This window comes from Nerophis ophidion, linkage group LG08, assembly GCF_033978795.1.
Source record: "Nerophis ophidion isolate RoL-2023_Sa linkage group LG08, RoL_Noph_v1.0, whole genome shotgun sequence".
Classification (NCBI taxonomy): domain Eukaryota; kingdom Metazoa; phylum Chordata; class Actinopteri; order Syngnathiformes; family Syngnathidae; genus Nerophis; species Nerophis ophidion.
The window spans coordinates 62,299,069-62,320,411 of record NC_084618.1 but is presented as its reverse complement, the minus strand read 5'-3'; the positions used below and the strand labels follow the sequence as shown (position 1 = coordinate 62,320,411).

General features: G+C 41.6%; 1 protein-coding gene across 3 annotated transcripts in view; it reads right to left on the bottom strand.

The window, feature by feature from the left end:
* ift140 (intraflagellar transport 140 homolog (Chlamydomonas)) overlaps positions 1-21,343 on the bottom strand; it is a 52,909-nt gene that overhangs the window by 18,428 nt on the left and 13,138 nt on the right. For 2 of the 3 annotated variants that reach the window (XM_061909282.1, XM_061909283.1), the window contains exons 5-19: positions 20,640-20,770; positions 16,876-17,051; positions 13,523-13,614; positions 13,335-13,441; positions 13,115-13,257; positions 9,234-9,437; positions 9,100-9,172; positions 8,878-8,969; positions 8,663-8,790; positions 7,658-7,775; positions 7,454-7,575; positions 7,250-7,385; positions 6,570-6,701; positions 6,435-6,470; positions 2,126-2,340 (exon numbers count right to left, since the gene is read on the bottom strand). In XM_061909282.1, coding sequence (XP_061765266.1) covers positions 2,126-2,340; positions 6,435-6,470; positions 6,570-6,701; positions 7,250-7,385; positions 7,454-7,575; positions 7,658-7,775; positions 8,663-8,790; positions 8,878-8,969; positions 9,100-9,172; positions 9,234-9,437; positions 13,115-13,257; positions 13,335-13,441; positions 13,523-13,614; positions 16,876-17,051; positions 20,640-20,770 — 1,905 coding nt within the window. The remainder of the gene's footprint in view (positions 1-2,125; positions 2,341-6,434; positions 6,471-6,569; positions 6,702-7,249; positions 7,386-7,453; positions 7,576-7,657; positions 7,776-8,662; positions 8,791-8,877; positions 8,970-9,099; positions 9,173-9,233; positions 9,438-13,114; positions 13,258-13,334; positions 13,442-13,522; positions 13,615-16,875; positions 17,052-20,639; positions 20,771-21,343) is intronic. The other variant, XM_061909284.1, reaches the window with a different exon arrangement.

Sequence of the window (21,343 nt, the reverse complement as noted above, 5' to 3'; positions counted from 1 at the left end):
GCAAAACCCCGCGAAAAGAGGCCTTCAAAATTGCGTGCAAGCTTGTGCTAAAATGCATGAACCTTATGATGTGATGCTTGGGCATTGTTTAACACAAGTATCCAAAATTGTACCAACTTTTATAGGTCAGAAAAGACAAAAATCATCATGCTGTAGGTACCCTTCAATTAATCAAGCAATGTTCAAAGCTGCATTTTAACATTTCCAAAGATAAGCGCTACTTTTGTAAAAACAGTGAATAATATAAAACTACTCACAATTGACACCAGGCAGAAATGTTTGATTTGTTTCGAGGTGTTCAACTTTGGAGATTGGGCTGTATTGTAAAATTGTGTTTGTAGTATTTCATAAAAAAATGTTCATTGTGTGCTCCATCAAAGATTTGTAATTATATCCAACAGCCACTTTGGCTGTTAATGCAGGAGTGTGCGTTAACAGTAGGTGGACTTTTCGGGAATCCAACACAATGTTGATCATTAAAAAAAAGGAGGAGTAATAAAAATAGCCATCAGTGAGGAACTTAGTAAAGCGGTCATCAGAGCTATTAAACTTTATGGTATATCCGGCGAGTTGGATATGTTTCCCATGTGTTTGTTTAAATGCTGTTGTTCTGCATTTGCTGAAGTAGACATCAGTCAGCCTGAGTCACGTACAGTACATACAGTACATGTTGTCGCCTCACAACAATATCATATCCTTGCTCTCCCAAAGAGGAACAGACACACACACACACACACACACACACACACACACACACACGCACACGCGCACACACACACGCACGCACACACGCACACAGAGACAAACACACACAGTATTGTCACATCCTTTTAGTGACCTGATTAAAGGTTGCAGGAATAGAAAGGGTACACTGGCCGTGTGTTTGTGTATGTGTGTTTAGAAAAGTACACTCCTCAGAACCCACCCAAACACTAACAGTAACAGCCAAATACACAAATTGGAGAGTTCCTTCCCTCTGTATATGGATTTGGAAATATTTGTGCTGTAGGAAATTTAAAACAGACAATAAGTCTTCTCTAAGTTGTTGCATCAATATTCAAAAGCAGTACGGTTCTTGCTTTGAGAATAATCCCAGAATACTTGAAGGTAGGATATGACTTAATGATGACAAATTTGGATGAACTTTGTGAAGACATTTTGTGAGGAAAAGCAATCTCCTTGCTTGCATCTAGACCAGTGCTATTCAACTGGCGGCACGGGGACCAGAACCAGCCCCGGTATGACAACATACCTACCACCCACAAAGTTCAGTTAAAAACTTGTGAGACAAACATTTTTACAGTCCTAAACACACTCAAGTGCTCCTGTTGTACGGAGGAACTTGGACCATTGTAAACACATTGGCAGATCCTTGCATTGACATTTTAACCTTTCTAGCAAACATAGAACACTGTGGTCCAACCATGTGATTTACATAACTGAGGCGTTCCTTTAAGTCCTCTCCTTTTGGTAATGGGATTAATGTAACTAAAGTGTTTCTGTAGCTTGTTCACTTCAGATGCAGTCAGGAGTCAACCTCTTTAGCTATACTCGTATAGTGTTCTTCAAGGTTCCATTTTAGGCTCTCTCTTTTTCATCATTTTGGCTATTCAACTGGTGGCCCGCAAGTTCAATTCATAAAACTTTTTACAGCAGATTCCTAAAAACATGAGTGCTGTTATAAAAAATATCTCTGAAAAGATTTTTTGCAAAAGGCCCTTAAAAACAGCAAAAGGTCCTTAAAAACAGCAGAGTGCTCCTGTAACTCTGACAAAATAAATACACCAAAAACAAATGTCTACTGTAGAGGATGCTGGTTTTTCAGAATATAAAAAAAAAAGGCTTATAGTGATGGGAGAAGGTCCTTAGCTTTCTGAAAATGAGGCTCCAAAAACAAATAAGTTGAATATCCCTTAACTAAACTATTGTGCAGAATTCCAAGCAGAGTCAAGGCCAAACGTAACAATGCACTCCCTGTTGGCCATTAGCTTAGACTTTGAAGCAAAGCCCTTGTGGACAAGATTGCTTAGGAATGTGATGACAGATGATTAAACAGGGGGAACACCTATTTTTAAAACTCCACTGAGCTGACACATACAATAGCATACTGACAGTGGCGTCTTACCTCTTGATGAGTTTGATGGACTTGAAGGCTTCGTCCATGTGGCCCACAGTGAGGTAGAAACTGAAGTTAAGCATAGCATCGCGTGTGGACTTGTCACAGTTCTCCAGGCCTTCAAAGTCCCTGAGCGCACGCCTGGACACCATTTGGGGGAAGAGAGCAACGGAGCCTCGTGATGACTGGCTATGGTTTGCCGGTGCTGATGTGGCGGAAACCTCCTTTAGAACAAATACGGCAATGTTTTCATGCTCATTAAACGTAGAAACATCATTTTAGCAACTATTTTTAATACAAATATATCTTCTCAAGGGACACAACTACAAACCCCGTTTCCATATGAGTTGGGAAATTGTGTTAGATGTAAATAATAAACGATATACAATGATTTGCAAATCATTTTCAACTAATATCCAATTGAATGCACTACAAAGACAAGATATTTGATGTTCAAACTCATAAACTTAATTTTTTTTTGCAAATAATAATTAACTTACAATTTCATGGCTGCAATACGTGCCAAAGTAGTTGGGAAAGGGCATGTTCACCACTGTGTTACATCACCTTTTCATTTAACAACAATCAATAAACGTTTGGGAACTGAGGAAACTGATTGTTGAAGCTTTGAAAGTGGAATTCTTTCCAATTCTTGTTTTATGTACAGCTTAAGTTGTTCAACAGTCCGGGGTCTTGTTTTCGTATTTTACGCTCCATAATGCACCACACATTTTCGATGGGCGACAGGTCTGGACTGCAGGCGGGCCAGGAAAGTACCCGCACTCTTTTACAACGAAGCAACGCTGTTGTAACACGTGGCTTGGCATGGTCTTGCTGAAATAAGCAGGGGTGTCCATGATAACGTTGCTTGGATGACAACATATGTTGCTCCAAAACCTGTATAGACCATTCAGCATTAATGGTGCCTTCACAGATGTGTAAGTTAACCATGCCTTGGGTACTAATACACCCCCATACCATCACAGATGCTGCCTCTTGAACTTTGCGCCTATAACAATCCGGATGGTTCTTTTCCTCTTTGTTCCGGAGGACACCACGTCCACAGTTTCAAAATATAGTTTGAAATGTGGACTCGTCAGACCACAGAAAACTTTTCCACTTTGCATCAGTCCATGTTAGATGAGCTTGGGCCCAGGGAAGCCGGCGGCGTTTCTGGGTGTTTTTGATAAATGGGTTTCGTTTTGCATAGTAGAGTTTTAACTTGCACTTACAGATGTAGCAACCAACTGTAGTTACTGACAGTGGTTTTACGAAATGTTCCTGAGCCCATGTGGTGATATCCTTTACACACTGATGTCAGTTTTTGATGCAGTACCGTCTGAGGGATCAAAGGTCCGTAACATCGTCGCTTACATGCAGTGATTGCTCCAGATTCTCTGAACCTTTTGATGATTTTACGGACCGTAGATGGTAAAATCCGTAAATTCCTTGCAATAGCTCGATGAGAAATGTTGTACTAAAGCTGTTTGACAATTTGCTTACAAATTGGTGACCCTCGCCCCTTTCTTGTTTTGTGAATTACTTAGCATTTCTTGGAAGCTGCCTTTTTACCCAATCATGGCACCCACATGTTCCCAATTAGCCTGCACACCTTTGGGATGTTGAAAAATAAGTGTTTGATGAGCATTCCTCAACTTAATTAGTATTTATTGCCACCTTTCCCAACTTCTTTGTCACGTGTTGCTGGCATCAAATTCTAAAGTTAATGACTATTTGCACAAAAAAAAATGTTTATCAGTTTTAACATCAATTATGTTGTCTTTGTAGCATGTTCAACTGAATATGGGTTGAAAATGATTTGCAAATCATTGTATTCCATTTATATTTACATCTAACACAATTTCCCAACTCATATGGAAACGGGGTTTGTATAAAAATGAAATTTGGGTATACTTATACATTAGCCCTTCTATCCATTTTCTACCGCTTATGCCCTTCGGGGTCGCGAGGGGCGCTGGAGCCTATCTTAGCTACAATTGGTCGGAAGACGGTGTACACCCTGGACAATTCGCCATCTCATCACAGGGCCAACACAGATAAGACAGAAAACCTTCACACTCACATTCACACACTAGGGCCAATTTAGTATTGCCAATTAACCTATCCCCAGGTGCATGTCTTTGGAAATGAGCGGAAGCCGGAGTACCCGGAGGGAACCTTAGCCTTTAAATGTATTTCTTTTAACAGAAGTTGATCCGCCCTCTCTTTTTTCTGCTCTGCTCCTTTCTCCTATGTGAATAGGTTTTTAGGTGGCCAAGGATCAGTTTCCACGGAGGACGCACTAGCTGTCCAAAGTCTGGACACGGCGTGGACCACTTTTCTGTGCATCAGCTGGTGACGTCTCTGTGCTGCTGGCTTGTCTACATACAAGAGTATCCCCTGCTGGCCTCACTATGGTCTGGACTCTCACATTATTAACCATATCCACTCGGCATCCATTGCACCGGTCACCTAAATGGGGGTCCCCACATCTGCTGTCCTTTCCAGGGTTTCACAGTGTTCCCATTGAGTTGAGTTCTTTCTTGCCCTGATGTGGGATCAGATCGGAAGATGTTGTTCTGGTTTGTGCAGCCCTTTGAGATATTTGTGATTAAGGGCTATATTAATAATCTTTGATTCATTGATTGAACAAATAACTAAGTTATATCCAGATCGGAGGATGTTGTTGTGGTTTGTGCAGCCCTTTGAGATATTTGTGATTAAGGGCTATATTAATAATCTTTGATTTATTGATTGAACACATAACTAAGTTATATTCTAGTTTCATTTCAACAGTATTGTCCCTTGAGTATATAAAGAAGAGTCTATGGATGTTCTTATTTATCCAGTTTATTGTATTCCCAGGGCATTCAATCGATCGCAACTGGAATGTTTGGTTTGTCTAAAAAGATGACAATTTTAGAGTGAAAAGCAAATTTTATTTTCACTCGCATACAAATCATTTTAACTTGGACTTTTTCCCTGGCTTCGAGACTCTCCCGTAATATGTTTATGTGCTTTGCTATTGAGGTTTTTTTTCACTCCGAACTGGGCCCCCTTAGGAGCCCAGTCTGGATTGTATTTTTTTACTCATCCTTCCCCAGCGTTGACCTTTTTCCCATCTTTTACGAGGCGCCTTATGGCGACCAATCAGTGTTCTTGTTCTGTAACCCTGTACACTGTTTGTTTGTCTAATCTTGAACAGGTTTGTGCTGAAAACAAAGTTTTGTTGTAGTTGTTGCAATTACAATGAAGGCCTACCTACCTACCTACCTACCTACCTACCTACCTGTTTTGGCTCTCATCCAAGCAGGCTTCATCAAGTCATACTCATCGACTTAGTTGGTATTTTGGGCTGATAGTGATCAAGCCACAGTGATTGTTCTGCCAAACAATACCTCAGTGCTAACGAGGGGGAAATTACATTTCAACGACTGTCATTGATTGACAGTAGGATTGTTCGTTTTCATCTTAACAGTTGTTTTTCTCACTACGATAGGGTGGAACCATCCTTGCCCAAGCACACCCTCCTGGCATTACAGTGTAAAAATTTGGGCCAGCCACCCAACTAGATCTGACCAATATAAGTCTAAAATGAGATTTGACCAATCTAGGTCTATGAGCAGGAAATGATGAAGCCTACTTGGATGAGAGGCAAAACGTTTTCTAGGCGAACCAAAAAGTTTTGCTGCGATCGAGAAATGTCCTGAGAAAATAACAAAGTGGTTGCAGAAATGTGAGGGGGAAAACTACAGTATTTTTTTGGAAGAGAAATGGCTAGGAGTCAACGCCAACCACACAAAATCGATAGATTAAAGACAAACCTACTCTACTAAAAAAAAGTTAAAGGGGCCATATTATGCAAAACCATAACTATTGGTACCTGCTGTTGTGTATTTGGTATCTGCATAAGTTTCAAAATTTAAAATAAAACCATGAAGGCATTGCGAAGATTTTTAGAAAACAATCCTGCCTTTCTTCATATTGTACTTCCGCTAAACTTTTCCCTTTGTGACATCAGCAAATCATCCATAAACGGAAAATTTGTACCCAAATTATTTGTCCGCCAAACTGCCCATCCTACAGACGGTCAGAAAGCAGCTTGAAAACGGTCCGTAAAACATAATCTCTGCAAAATTTTGACCAAAGAATCACTGTTGCACGTTATATAGACCACAAAGAAGTGTTTTAAATGTAACAAAAAAAAAATCATAATGTGACCCCTTTAAAGTCACTACACAGGGATACATTTGAGCAAATGGGAATGTAAGAGATGGACATTCTCTGAAGGAGGGGCACAGACCAGAGAGGCACTTACGTCTAGTTGAAAGACACCACCCCTGCGAAATAACAACTGGGGTGTGTTAAACCAAACAGAGTTTCACATTAGAGTGAAAGTAAGAGAGCAAGCAACAAGTAAAGAAAACAAACAAAAAAAATTGTTAATCGTTACCTTGCAGCTGAAATAATAGTAAGGCACATCGAGAGCAAGGAGGGCCTGAAGGCCCGCTGGTTTGGCGAAGCTGTCCTGCAAGAGAAGGCCGTGTTCCTGAGTGCAGAAGAGAGTGACCACTGACACATCCACCTAGGGAAAGAAGAAAGTAGATCAAGCAGCTGATGAGCAATGGCATCAATAATGCACACTAAATGTACTCAGTTGACAATTCTCGTGAGCCGCATGAGAGGTGTTGGTTCAAATCCAGCTAGACAAAGTCTTTCATTTGGCAAGCCAAACATCACCCAAATAATAAAACAATAATGCTTTTTTCGTAATGTGATTTATTTAGATAAGGTGTTGTTGTAGCTGGTTTACTTCAGATGCAGTTAATAGTCCTTTGTTCAACTTTTTTAGTTATACTAGTGTTCCTTAAGGTTCCATTTTCGATCCTCTCTTTCTCATTATTTGGGCTATTCAATTTGTCGCCCGCAAGTTCAGTTCAAAAAACTTGTGAAAGACTCATGTTTTTGCAGCAGATTCTTAAAAAAAACTAGAGTGCTGTCATGGAGATGATCTTAATCTAGCTTATTTGCAGAAGGTCCTTAAAAACACAGCTATCACAAAGCTGTTGTGTTGATGTCAAATGTCCACATATTGATACTTTAATCAGTGAATTACATCAATGTTTACTTTACCGTGTCCCAGTAGCCAGACGACGACGTTTCAGAGCTCACTGGCACGGTCTCACACACAAAAAGACGAGGTTCACTCTCATCCCAGAAGTGAGAAACAGGGCATCGACCACTGACTTCATTCTCCTGAAATTGCTGCCTGAAGTGGAAAAAGTGTGCAGTACACTTTTTTACCTGAGTACGGGAAGTCGGACAAAAGTTTCTTACCTTTCGCTGTCATCAGAGTGGGAGATACCACTTGATGGTCTGCCAGTGAAAAAGTCAAAGTGTGTTAAAGTGTCCATTTCAATGTCGTAGAAGTAGACTTTCTGGTCGGGTCGCCCATTCACCTGACAAGACAAGTGGAGATCATTTTCAATTGTGATATTTCTGGATGGAGATGAAGATGAAGAATGGCTGATGTCCCTTCACCTGTGTAACTAAGATGCTGACTTGGCTGCCATTGGAATTGCATTTGACCGACCTCAGAGCTCCCAGACTGGGAATCTGGTCGGCCAGGTTCTTAGCATTGCAGTGAGCTTTAGCATCCCTGTAAAGCACATGTTACACAATACAATGTAGACATGGCACAAACATTACTGGAGTAACAGCTTGGTTAAAGATACTGTATAACACAAAGGAACTATTTAATAAAAAGTTAAAGTGCCAATGATTGTCACACACACTAGGTGCGGTGAAATTATCCTCTGTATTTGACCCATCCCCACATGGGAGCAGTGAGCAGCAGCGGTGGCCTCGCCCGGGAATCATTTGGTGATTTCACCCCCAATTCCAACCCTTGATGCTGATTGCCAAGTAGGGAGGTAATGGGTCCCATTTTTATAGTCTTTGGTATGACTCAATCGGGATTTGAACTCCAAACCGACCGATCTCAGGGAAGACACTCTAACCACAAGGCCACTAAGCATATAATATATGCATAACCCAATATTTAAATGTAATATAAGGTTATAACCACCAAAGGTGACAAAAATATATAATTTTGCTCCTATGACGCCATAAGCCAAAACCTCCCTTCTTAATGGACATGACATGGCCTTGCGTGAGCCCACACAGTGTATGTGTCCACCACTTCACAGAGAATGTCTTTTTTTTAAGCAGGCTTTGCTGCACATCTGAAAATTATCCAGCTCCAGAGATGGGACCGGTAGATTTTATAACAATATTTTTCTTCAGCAAAAATGCTAACCAAACATTATGTTGCTGATAAAATGTGAATGTATTATTAGCACTATAGCTCACATAGCTATGCTATTTGTGTTCTTCCCTACTTTTTATTGCTGCGTTGTTAAATCTAATACATGGCATCTATTATGTTGGAGATGTGACAGCATCAAAACGAGTTTGGGCAACACATCTCATACATAGATAACTTGTAAGACAAAAAGTTGTATAATGTGAACTTTAACAGTGTACCTTCGGGTGAGGTCAAAAACTCGGATGTGTGATGTATCTGTGCCGACTACCAGGTAAGATTGGCACACACTGAGAAGCACTGGGTTGCCCTCTGCCTTGGAGAAAGTCAATAGTTGTTTTACCGTACCCTAAAAATTTGTTATGAGAGGATTTAGTTAGTACAGTACAAACATGTTCATGCTCAAGTGTTAGTGTTTTCAAAATGGAAATAAAACCTGCGGCGTGCGGATCTGGACCCGGTTTGGTTCCACAGTGTATAGGTTCTCACCATGTACAGTTACCACATGGGAGTCACAAGGGAATGATCCTGAGAATAAAACAAAACAGAACAAGTGAGTGCAACTATCACAAATATGTCTTATAAACACATCATAGCAATCCCTAGAGGTTGTGCATAAAACTACATTTGTACTACTGAGCTTTTTGTAATGGTGTACCTTTATTGTGTAGAGCTGGCCCTGACATCTCAAAGACCGTAACCTGTTTTCCACTCCAGACTGTCGCTGAATCCTGTTTAATGCATCAATGCATCAATCGTTCTAATGTCAAATGATTTTAACTGTGGCCTCACCTTAGTCACACACACTCCCTTGATGTGCATTTCAGACTGCAGAGCCAGGTGCAGTCCTGTGTGGAACTGAGTGATGCTGAGCTGGGTCGGTGTCAGCTGCACCGCTGCCACCTGCTGGCTACAGTGTGCTGACATCACGTGCTCATGCAGGATCACTACTGTGTTGGTATTGTTGGCTGCCAGCAGATTGAGATTGGAACCCCACTAAAATTGAAGTAGTGGAGTATGTGTCTTATATTTATATCAAATCAACTCAAACTGTATTTATATAGACCTCATCATGGACAGGCAAATAGCAGGCAAAAAGTGCTGTACAAAACAAAACAAATGAAAAAAAATACTAGAGGAAAAGAAGAGAAGAAAACACACACATGCATTCACACACAATCAAACACACACACGCACGCACGCACACACACACACACACACACACACACACACACACACACACACACACACACACACACACGCACACACACACACACACACACACACACACATCACAATTGACAATAACAAAGCAAAGACAAACATGGCACGGCACTGAGGATTTCAAACACCACTTTTCAGGCATCCACATTGGAGAATAACTCAAATTAATGCCGTTAGAATAAAACAAATTACAAAAATATATTATTACATATATATACATATAGATGTATAAAACTTGTGAAAATACACAAATATAAATAAGATAATTATTATATTGATAAGTCATTAAAAACATAACATTCAGGGAATACTAGTAAAAATATTAATAATTAAGATAAAAAACAAGAACACAATAATAAAATAGATTAGTGAAAAGCTTGATTAAGAAAGGTAGGTCCGTAGCTTTTTAAAAAAAAAGTTTGACGCTCTCTGAGGTTCTTTGGCAAGCTATTCCACAAATATCCATCTATGTTCTACCGCTCGTCCTTTTTGGGGTAGCGGGGGGTGCTGGAGCCTATCTCAGCTGCAATCGGGCAGAAGGCCTGGACAAGTCACTACCTCATCACAGGGCCAACACAGATAGACAGACAGGGCATAGTGGCTAAATGCCGCTTCCCCGTGGGTCTTTGTTCTGGTATTCAGTAAAGCTAAAATGCTAGTGCCAGAGGACCTCTGGATCTGTGAAGGTTGATACGGTAAAAGCAGCTAGATAAGAAGGCGCAAGGCCATTAAGACATTTAAAAACTAATGATAGTACTTTGAAATTGGCCATAAAGTGGACTGGGAGCCAATGCAGCGACTTTAAACTGGTGTAATGTACTCCCGCCCTTTGGTCCTCGTCAGCACGCGTGCAGCTGAGTTTTGTAGTAATTGTAGGCTTCTGATATTCTTTTTCGGAAAGCCAGAGAGCAGGGCATTACAATAGTTAAAAGGGCAGGAAATGCATTAGCATGCACTAGCACCTACGTGTTGGCCTGTGAGAGAAACAGGCGGACTCTGGCTACGTTCTGAAGATGATTAAAACCTATATTTGTAATATTTTAATATGTGGGATAAAAGTAAACTCGGAGACAAAATTCACGCCCGGACTTTTCATAGACTGTGTTGGTTTAAAATATTGTAATTTTGGTAAACTTTTCCTTCTCTGGTTTTCAGGGCCAATAACTAAAACCTCTGTTTTTTCCTGGTTGAGCTGTAGGACATTCACTACCATCCATGACTTCATGTTTTCAATGTAGTTAATACGGTATCTATTGGTCCTCTGTCATCAGGAGTCACAGCAATGTACAACTGTGTATCATCAGCGTAACTGTGGAAGCTGATGCCGTTTGTCCTAATGACGTCTCCAAGAGGCAGCATTTAAAGATTAAAAAGAATGGGACCTAAAACTGAGCCTTGAGGAACCCCACATTTTATATCATTAGTTCCTGAGGAAGACGCATCCAACTTACATAAAAAACATTTGTCTGTGAGATACGAGTGGAACCAATTAAGAACAGTACCAGAGAGGCCTACCAGGTGTCGAAGTCTCTTTAAGAAAAGGTGATGGTCTCCTGTGTGAAAAGCAGTGCTTAGGTCCAGCAGAACCAACACTGTTAGTTATGTATTATCTAAATTCCACCTGATGTCATTTAAAATCTTTAAAAGTGCTGTCTCGGTACTGTGGTTCACACTAAAACGAGACTGATGTCTTTCTAAAATGTTATTTATATTTGAAATGTCATTGACTTGGTTAAAAAACAGTTTTACTAAAATGTTACCTAAAAACTGTAAGTTAGATACAGGTCGGTAGTTATTAAACACGTTTGGGTCCAAACTGCTTTTCTTCAGATGGGGCCTGACCACCACCGCTTTAAAAGCTGTCTGAAGTGAGCAGTTCATAATAGTTAAAAGATGTTTCTCAAATAATCCATAAATTGATAAAAAAAAGTGATGTAGAAGTTGGATCTAAAAGGCAGGTTGTTGGGTTTGTTTGGGAGAAAACTCGACCAATTGTCCTTCCCTCAACCAGAACAAAACTCTCCAGTGTCTCTTCAGGCAAGGAAACATGTCAGCTGTCTCAGCAGATAAAACTTGTTATGTTTGGAAACCAGATCTGATGTCTTCGATCTTGGTTCTGAAGTGGTCTGCAAAATACTCGCAAAGGGAGTCTGAGGGTGTTTAAAATCTTTATTAAATATTGTACTTGAAATAGAAAAAGTGGAGAGGAGGAACCGGGGCTTGTTTTATGGTCTGTGATGACTTGTAAGTAATGTTGAATTCTAGCCTGTTTGACTGTGTTATTGTAGGTCTTGAGTTGTTGATGTAAAATCTGATAATGTATTGTTAAATTTGCACTCCTACAATTTATTTTTAACTGGCGTAATTGTTTATTGTTTTTCCACGAAGGTGTAGGTTTTGTTTCGATTGTTTTGTTAAAAGTGGAGCTACTGAGTCTAAAGTTGATTTCAGTTTACTGTTAAAATGATCAACAATGATGTTGCATGATGCAGGTAAAATTTCAGCAGAAACGTTCTGTAAAATCTCAATAACATTTTCAGCCACTTCGAAAGTTAGGTAGTGTTTCCTCATTGTTCTCACCGGGGGCCCCTGCTGGATTAACACTGGTGATATTCAAAAACACAATAGTGGTCAGACACAGCCAGGTCAACAACAGAAGACCCACCAATGGACAGGGCATGGCTTATGACCAGGTCCAAGGTGTGACATGCTGCCCAAAATCAAAACAATTCAAAACATTTAAAAACTCTCTGGATAAAAAAATCTGAGGAGTCATTAACATGTAAATTAAAATCACCAGGTATTAAAATTATGTTATAGGAGGTGTGGATAAATGATACAAGTTCAGAAAATTCAATGATAAAAAAGATTGAGTGTCGGCAGGGTCTAAAAACAGTTAAACACAGAATGGGGGAGCTGCTAAAAACAAAGGCATGCAGCTCAAATGATGTGTAATTGTTAAAAGACACTCCATTTGAGGCCAGTGAGTTATTTTTAAAATTGACGCCGTAGCCCCTCGTCTTTTGTCCCCTTTCTAAAAATTCGGTGTAAAGTTTTGTTGAGAACAGCAGGTGCGTCAGTGACAACCCATGTCTCGGTTAAAAGATGACAGTCAAACTTTTTGTCTAAGTAAAATCATATCCATCCATCCTTTTTCTACCGCGTGTCCCTTTTGGGGTTGCGGGGGGTGCTGGAGCCTATTTCAGCTGCATTTGGGCGGAAGGCGGCGTACACCCTGGACAAGTCGCCACCTCATCACAGGGCCAACATATCATTCATTAAACAAGTTAGGGAGACAGTGTTTAAAAGTGTGATGTTGATGGTGACAGGTGGAAAAGTGTATTGTTGGTGTTCAGGGAAATTTTTGAGGTGGTGAAAGTTAAAATAATGTGTATGGATATACAGACAAACAGAACAGAAGAGTGTGTTATATTAAATATATGCAGTACCTGCAACTGAGAGACGTTCCCTTCTATTTCAGTGGGTGTTTGTAGCTTCCACTGGGCTTTGGTGTCACCTCTATCGCGGTCGGGATGCAAAACCATTTTCCACATTGCTATGCGTCCATGGCTGGTGCCGGCGGCCAGGATTTCTGGAAAAGTTCTTAGATGTTTACCCGCAAATATGAGCATTTGCAATGATGGTAGCAATAAGGGGTGCCATACTTACCTTTTCCCGTACAGTAGGAAACACAGTTGATCATTTCGCCCCGCTCAAAGCCCAGACTCTCGTCAAGTGACAAAGCATAATTTTCGTTTCGCTCCAGATCCCACAGCCTACCCAAACAAACCAGAATTATTCACCATGTTGTGTAAATGCCCAGAAAGAAGTGTGGCGCTTAGTCAGCAAAATCATACCTGATGACTTGCTCCCCTGTTGCAGTAATGATAAGACCATTCTGGGCACACACAGTATCGATGTTCTGTCCACTCTTGCTGCTCAGCTTAAACTTGTAAATAAATAATATTTGGAATAGGTACAAAGAACATAAATAATGCCAATACAATACACATTTAAAATATGGAATTATTCAATAAAGTATTTTAATGTCCCAATAGCTAATACAATTCTTAAAGGAAACCTATGATGAATAGAATCTACATTTAACACTTTCTTGTGGTCTCGATCAGTCTTTCTTAACCCCAAGAGGGCCGTCAAATAATATCTGTTTCTCAGCTGTGGTTCATTTATGCCGCAGCGGTACTCAATTGTGACATAGTTTTCCACCACTTTTGGCAGTATCAACAATCCATCTATCCATGTTCTACTGCTTGTCCCTTTTGGGGTTGCGGGGGGAGCTGGTACCTATCTCAGCTGCATTCGGGCGGAAGGCGGGTTACACCCTGGACAAGTCGCCACCTCATCGCAGGGCCAACACAGATAGACAGACAACATTCACACTCAATATCAAAGTCAAGTCTGGAGCTTAAGTCATGGAAAAGTTTGTAATGCAAAAAAAATTATGACCAAAGTGGTGAAGACACATTCTCATTTGCAGTTAAATTTTATTGACATTTGGTTTAATACTATTATTATTATCATCTATTATTAATTTATTTTGAATTTATTTTAACACTGCATAATTGTACATAAACTTATATTTCATCAGTTTTTATGAGTCCGTTCTTTTGCAGTATAGTTAGTTTTTATCTTGCAATCAGCCTGACCTACGCCTTAATAATAACCTTTGTGATTAGCGCAATTTGACAAAACTTATCCTGTTAAAATTGAAGTAAGTTGGATATAATTATTGTATAATTATACATCCATTTTTAAAGGTGCAGCCTCCATCCTCGCAGAAAGAAGGAAATGGAAGCCGATTGCAGAAACAGCGGAAACAAAAGCGGCCTTCAGACACCGGGACACAGTGGGGCGCATACAGCATGGCATAGGGGGCTTTGGGCTGGGTACAACAACACCTACATGGAAAAAGGCTGCCCAATCAAAACGTGGACATGTCGTGGTGAAAGAGCTGTGCCATCAAGAGGAGGTAGCCAGATGCGCTGAAGGGAGTGGACCATAGCCAGAGCCTCACATTACCACCCGAAATCGCAGTGACCAAACAGCGGCCAGACTTGGTCCTCTGGTCCAATGCCTGCCAACGTGTCCTCAGCGTTGAGGTGACGGTCCCTTGGGAAAATGCCATCGATTAGGCATACAAAAGTAAAAGGCTCCGCTATGCCAGCTTATTGGCCGAAGCAGAGGAGCAAGGCTAGAGCGTAATGGTGCGTTCAATGGAGGTGGGCTGCAGAGGCTTTGTAGCATGCTCCACCACATTGCCCCTAAATGAGGTGGGTATCAGAGGCCAGGCCCAACAAAAGGCAATCAAAGAACCCTGCGTCACCGAAATGAGCAGTCACTGGCTGTGGCCAAAAAGGAAAAATGCAGGGAGCGGCCAGACAAACCATACGTAGGGCTGATCAACGTGTGGTGGGCCAGCCTTGGACGAGGGTGCATTGTGATAGAGGCCAAAACACCCAATGAGTCCAAGGTACACAACTGATGTGTTGTTTAAGGACCCTCTTTGTGGTCAGTGTCAAGCCCACCAAGAAATAGCAGGGATTGTAAGAACCAGTCTATTAAGCAAAACATTTGAATATGACTAAAATCGAGAGTGAGATTACTAACTAAAAAGTTAGGCTCTGAGGTCTAAAAGGCTAAGAAAACCTCGTCTAGATAACATATATTGGATATGTTTTGGTGTAAATTTTGTGCAAACTTTGCTCCATGGTTACTCCTAAATCCCGTTTTTTTAGTCTGTCTGCAATATGATGGATTGCGGAGGTGTTCCCAGATTGCAAGTGAAACAACGTCCCCACCCTCTCCAAAAGTATCATAATTTATCTTTTGAACATGCACACAGTTTAAATATATATTCTGAAGCCGCCACCTTTAGTTTTGCTGGACACGATCGAAAATAAACTTCATAAACATTATAAACATTGACACGGCCATAACATAAGGTACACCTGTACACTCGCTGATTGATTCAGAGATTGCTTTAAAAAAGCTTTTACTAGCAATCATGTTGATACATGTTAAACGTCGGTGTTGTTATGAACATGCTAAGACTGCTTAAAAATAATCCCAAATTATTTTGTGTTTTGTTTTATTTTAGCCTAAAGCTGAGGAGCTCCTCCCCCTCTGGCAAGAGTTTGACTCAATGTCTAAATAAGTATGTCCACTTTGCTGGGACATCCAAACATAGCCATAGTGCAAAACCCCGCCACCACAGGCATCCAAAACTTCATGCAAGCTCAAGCCAAAACGCATGAACCTAAATCTTAAATTCATCATAGGTCCCCTTTAAATACAACCTACGTATTTATTTAAGGACATTTAAAGGTGCAATTTACACAAAAACCCACAATGAAGTGTCATTGTACTAATGTTTGGTTGAACTGCAGTGTAACCCACACAACAATCAAACCAATCGAGGATCTGTTTCAGTCACACTAACATCCGTCAAATCTCACCAGATGTGAATTAGTGAAGTATATTTATAAAGCGCTTATTTTCTAAAGTGACTCAAAGCGCTTTACATAGTGAAACCCAATATCTAAGTTATGTTCAAACCAGTGTGGGTGGCACTGGTAGCAGGTGGGTAAAGTGTCTTGCCCAAGGACACAACAGCAGTGACTAGGATGGCGGAAGCGGGAATCAAACCTGCAACCTTCAAGTTGCTGGCACGGCCGCTCTACCAAACGAGCTAAACCAAGCTATAGCATTCTACACCCAAAAAATTATCAATATATTATTATTATTAAATGTTTGAACGTCCAATTTCACATATTTATTAACATTCTACACCCAAAAAATAATCAATTTATTATTATTATTAAATGTGTGAATGTCCACGCATTCACACATTAATATTTGACACCAAAAATGTTTTATTGTTATTAATTATTAGAATGTCCAAACATTCACAGATTTAATATTTTACACCAAAAAATTATAATTATTATTATTATTAGAATGTCCTAACATTCACACATTTAATATTCTCCACCAAAAAAAAAAAAAAAAAAAATCACATATTTCTTATTATTCCATCCTGGACAATCCAACTACCAAGTAATGTTGGATCTATTTTGTCCCCCAGGATTCACAGCCCACATTAAACTGTAGTCCTATTAGCTTGTGGAATATGAGTCTAGCTTGATTGAATGGTTGAAGTAGTACATTTTTTCACAACTTCCCAGCATACCTTTTGTAATTCCTGTGCCACTCCCTCGGGGCCCAGAGTGTACTGTGACAGCATCATGGTGTCAGTGATGACGGTAAGTACCTCCCTCGTCGCAAGGAAAAACATCTTCTTGATAGCACTGTCCATACTGAGGAGAGTGCTTGTTTTACCGTGTTCATCCACACCGTACACCTTACCTATAAAACAAGGAGGGAGGCTCCATTTGTACCGTTTGCACGACGACCTTAAATACAGAAGTTGCCGGGTCGGAATATGTGAGTAGCTGCATTTATGGTGTGATGAGAGGTCAGCATCAGGCAGCTTTATCTACCTCTGCATGCACTTTAAGATGTTTGTGCTATTCAGCTGTCAAACTTGTGCGTGTTACACTTACCGTATGTACAGGTGTTTACAATGAACTCATCAGTGGTATTAATGCTGGCTAAGCGCTTTGTTTATTATTGCTATTACAACACTAGTTCTGCTGCTGCTGTATTGCGCAATATACTTAACAATAAACGACCGTGTGTGGTTTGGACTGCAAAAATGTATCGATTAGGTCGACTAATATGTTAAGAAAACAGCTTTGATTTACATTTTGTTGCTTCATGTAATCATTAATGAGAGTAACTTATAAAATTGTAAAAAATCCAGACCATATTGAATGTCATCAACTTTAAATACACAAAACATAGTTTTTGCACGGCCTCTGCAATAGAATGAGAGCGGTGGTGTGTGGATGCCGTTATTTATGAGGCGGTGAACAGAAAATATTAAAACATTTTTTTTTATCATTGCTAACATTTTAAAATATCAATTTCAATGTTGTTTATGTGCATTTATTAGAAAAAATAGTAAAGGTTAATCCAAGCCAAAAAATATTTGCTTATTTCAACTCTTTTCTTTAACATACGCATTGAGGCTATAAAGTGTCCATCAATGTATTTACCGCCGCCTTCCAAGTCCGGGTCGCAGGCGCAGCAGTTTAAGCAAAGATGCTCAGACTTCCCTGTCCCCGGGCACCTCCTCTAGTTCCACAGGGGGGGACACGGAGGTGTTCCCAGGCCAGCAGTGAGACATAGTCTCTCCAACGTGTCCTAGGTATGCCCCAAGGCCTCCTCCCGTCTGGACATGCCCGAAACACCTCACCAGGGAGGCGTCCAGGAGGCATCTGTAGTAGATACCCGAGGTATCTCAGCTGGCTCCCCTCAATGTGAAGGCGCAGCAGCTCTACTCTAATAAGTTTCTCCCAGACGACCAAGCTCCTCACCCTATCCCTCCGGGTGATCCCAGACATCCTCATTTCTGCCGCTTGTACTCGCGACCTTGTCTTTTCGGTCATAACCCAAAGCTTGTGACCATAGGTGAGGGTAGGAACGTAGACTGATCTGTAAATCAAGAGCTTCGCCTTCTAGCTCAGCTCCTTCTTCACCACAACAGACCGGTGCAGTGACTGCATTACTGCCGACGCTGCACCAATCCGTCTGTCAATCTTGCATTCCATTCTTCTGCCACTCGTGAACAATACCCCGAGATACTTGAACTCCTCCAATTGAGGCCAAACGTCACCAAGAGGTGCAGTCCACTTTTTTCCAACTGAGAACCATTGCCTCAGATCCTAAAAGCTATGTTGAAAAGATGTGTCTGCCACGACAGTCCCACAACCTCCAGAGCCTTGAGTTATTCCGGGCGAATCTCGTCCTCTCCTAGGGCCTTGCCACTGGGCAGTTTTTTGATTACTTCAGCAATCTCGGCTCCAGTGATGGACATGTTCGTGTTTGTGACCTCAGACTCTGCCTCCTCTACGGAGGGTGTGTCTGTAGGATTAAGGAGATCCCCAAAGTATTCCTTCCACCGCCCAACTAAATCCCCAGTAGGGGTCAGCAGGTTTCTGCCCTCACTATACATAGTGTGGACATGGCACTACTTCCCCCTACTGAGGCGTCGGATGGTTTGCTAGAATCTCTTTGAGTCCGACCAAAAATCCTGCTACATGGTCTTCCCGGACTCCTCCCATGGCCAGGTTTTGCGTCCGCCACCGCCAAGCCCGCAGCTTCGGGAACCCCACAAGCGAACCATGCTCGGTAGGACTCCTTCTTCAGCTTGACAGCCGCCTTTACCTTTGGTGTCCATCATCGGATTCGGGGGTTGCCGCCATGACAGGCACAAACCGCCTTGCGACCACAGCTCTGATCAGCAGCAGCAATGGAAGTACGCAACATGGCCCATTCGGACTCTATGTCCCCCACCTCCCTAAGAATGCAGTTGAAGCTCTGCCGGAGGTGCGAGTTGAAAATCTGGCGGACGAGAGCCTGTGCCAAACATTCCCAGCTTACCCTTACTAAACCTTTAGGTCTGCCGGGTCTGTCTGGCATCCTCCCACGCTACCTGAGCCAACTCACTACCAGTTGACAGTTCAGCTCCTCTCTTCACCCGAGTGTACAAGACTGCTACCCAGTCCACATAGCACCGAACTCTTATGATTACCCCTGCAGGTGGTGGGTGTAAGGGGGATATAAGGGTTTTGTATGAAACGACTACAAAGTCGATTATCGACCTGCGACCTAGTGTGTCCTGGTTCCTTGTGCACTTATGTTTGAACATGGTGTTTGTTAAGAACAAACTGTGGCTAGCAGAGAATTCCAATCACAAAACACCACTCTGATTCAGATCGGTGAGGCCGTTCCTCCCAATCACGCGCCTTCAGATTTTGCTGTCGTTGCCAATGTAGGCGTTGAAGTTACCCAGGGACGGCGTGGCACGGTGGGGGAGTGGCCGTGCGCAACCCGAGGGTCCTTGGTTCAATCCCCACCTAGTACCAACCTCGTCACGTCCGTTGTGCCCTGAGCAAAACACCTTACCCTTGCTCCTGATGGGTGCTGGTTAGCGCCTTGTATGGCAGCTCCCTCTATCAGTGTGTGAATGTGTGTCTGAATGGATAAATGTGGAAGTAGTGTCAAAGCGCTTTGAGTACCTTGAAGGTAGAAAAGCGCTATACAAGTGCAACCCATTTATAGAACGACGGAGTCCCCAGCGGGGATGCCCTGCAGCACTTCCTCCAAGGTCCCCAAGAAGGTCTGGTACTCCGAACTGCCATTTGCAGCATACGCGCAATACACAGTCCAAGCCCGTCCCCCAACTCGAAGGCGCAGGGAAATAACCCTTATACACTCTGGGATGACGCCAACTTAAAGGCGCTAATGATAAGCCCACACCTGCTCGCCGCCTATTCCTTGCAGCAACTCCAGCATAGAGCAAAGTCCAACCCCTCTCAAGGAGTTTAGTTCCAGAGCCTATGCTGTGCATTGAGGTGAGCCTGATTATATTAAGACGATATCTCTCGACCTCATGCACAAACCAGGCTTCTTCCCCAACAGAGAGGTGACGTTCCATGTCTCGACAACCAGATTTAGGCAACCGAGCACCAGGTCGCCGAGGCATTTACCTTTGACTGCTACCCAGTCCACATAGCACCGAACTCTTATGAATACCCCTGCAGGTGGTGGGTGTTAGGGGGATATAAAGTGTTTTGAATCTTATTAATCGATTAATCCATAGATTTCTTGAATACTAAAATAATTGACAGCTGCAGCCCTATTATGGTAAGAGAACTATGTTTTTCCCACTTTCTCATGCACTTCACATTAATATTAAAGTTGAGTTGTTCTATGTAACGACTTCCAATTAACACACCGGCTTCTCTGCTGTTTAGGAGAATAAACACCATGACTGTAATTACAACATTTATGGTAAAGCAGCAGAACATTAAAAGAAGAAATTCTTGCCATCTGCGGTGCTGACGTAAAATGTGAGACCCTCCTGTGGTCCCATCTTGAGAGGCGCACCCTTCCAGCTGAACATGTCCAAAGCGTTCTCATCGCCACTTACTGATGCACGAGCCAGCATTTTCACATCACTGCAACAAGAGTTATAATAATGAGATAATACTTATCTACAAACCCCGTTTCCATATGAGTTGGGAAATTGTGTTAGATGTAAATATAAACGGAATACAATGATTTGCAAATCCTTTTCAACCCATATTCAATTGAATGCCCTACAAAGACAAGATATTTGATGTTCAAACTCAAACTTTTTTTTTTTTGCAAATAATAATTAACTTATAATTTCATGGCTGCAATACGTGCCAAAGTAGTTGGGAAAGGGCATGTTCACCACTGTGTTACATCACATTTTCTTTTAACAACACTCAATAAACGTTTGGGAACTGAGGAAACTAATTGTTGAAGCTTTAAAAGTGGAATTCTTTACCATTCTTGCTTGATGTACAGCTTAAGTTGTTCAACAGTCCGGGGTCTTGTTGTCGTATTTTACGCTTCATAATGCGTCACACATTTTCGATGGGAGACATGTCTGGACTGCAGGCGGGCCAGGAAAGTACCTGCACTCTTTTACTACCAAGCCACACTGTCTTGCTGAAATAAGCAGGGGTGTCCATGATAACGTTGCTTGGATGACAACCTATGTT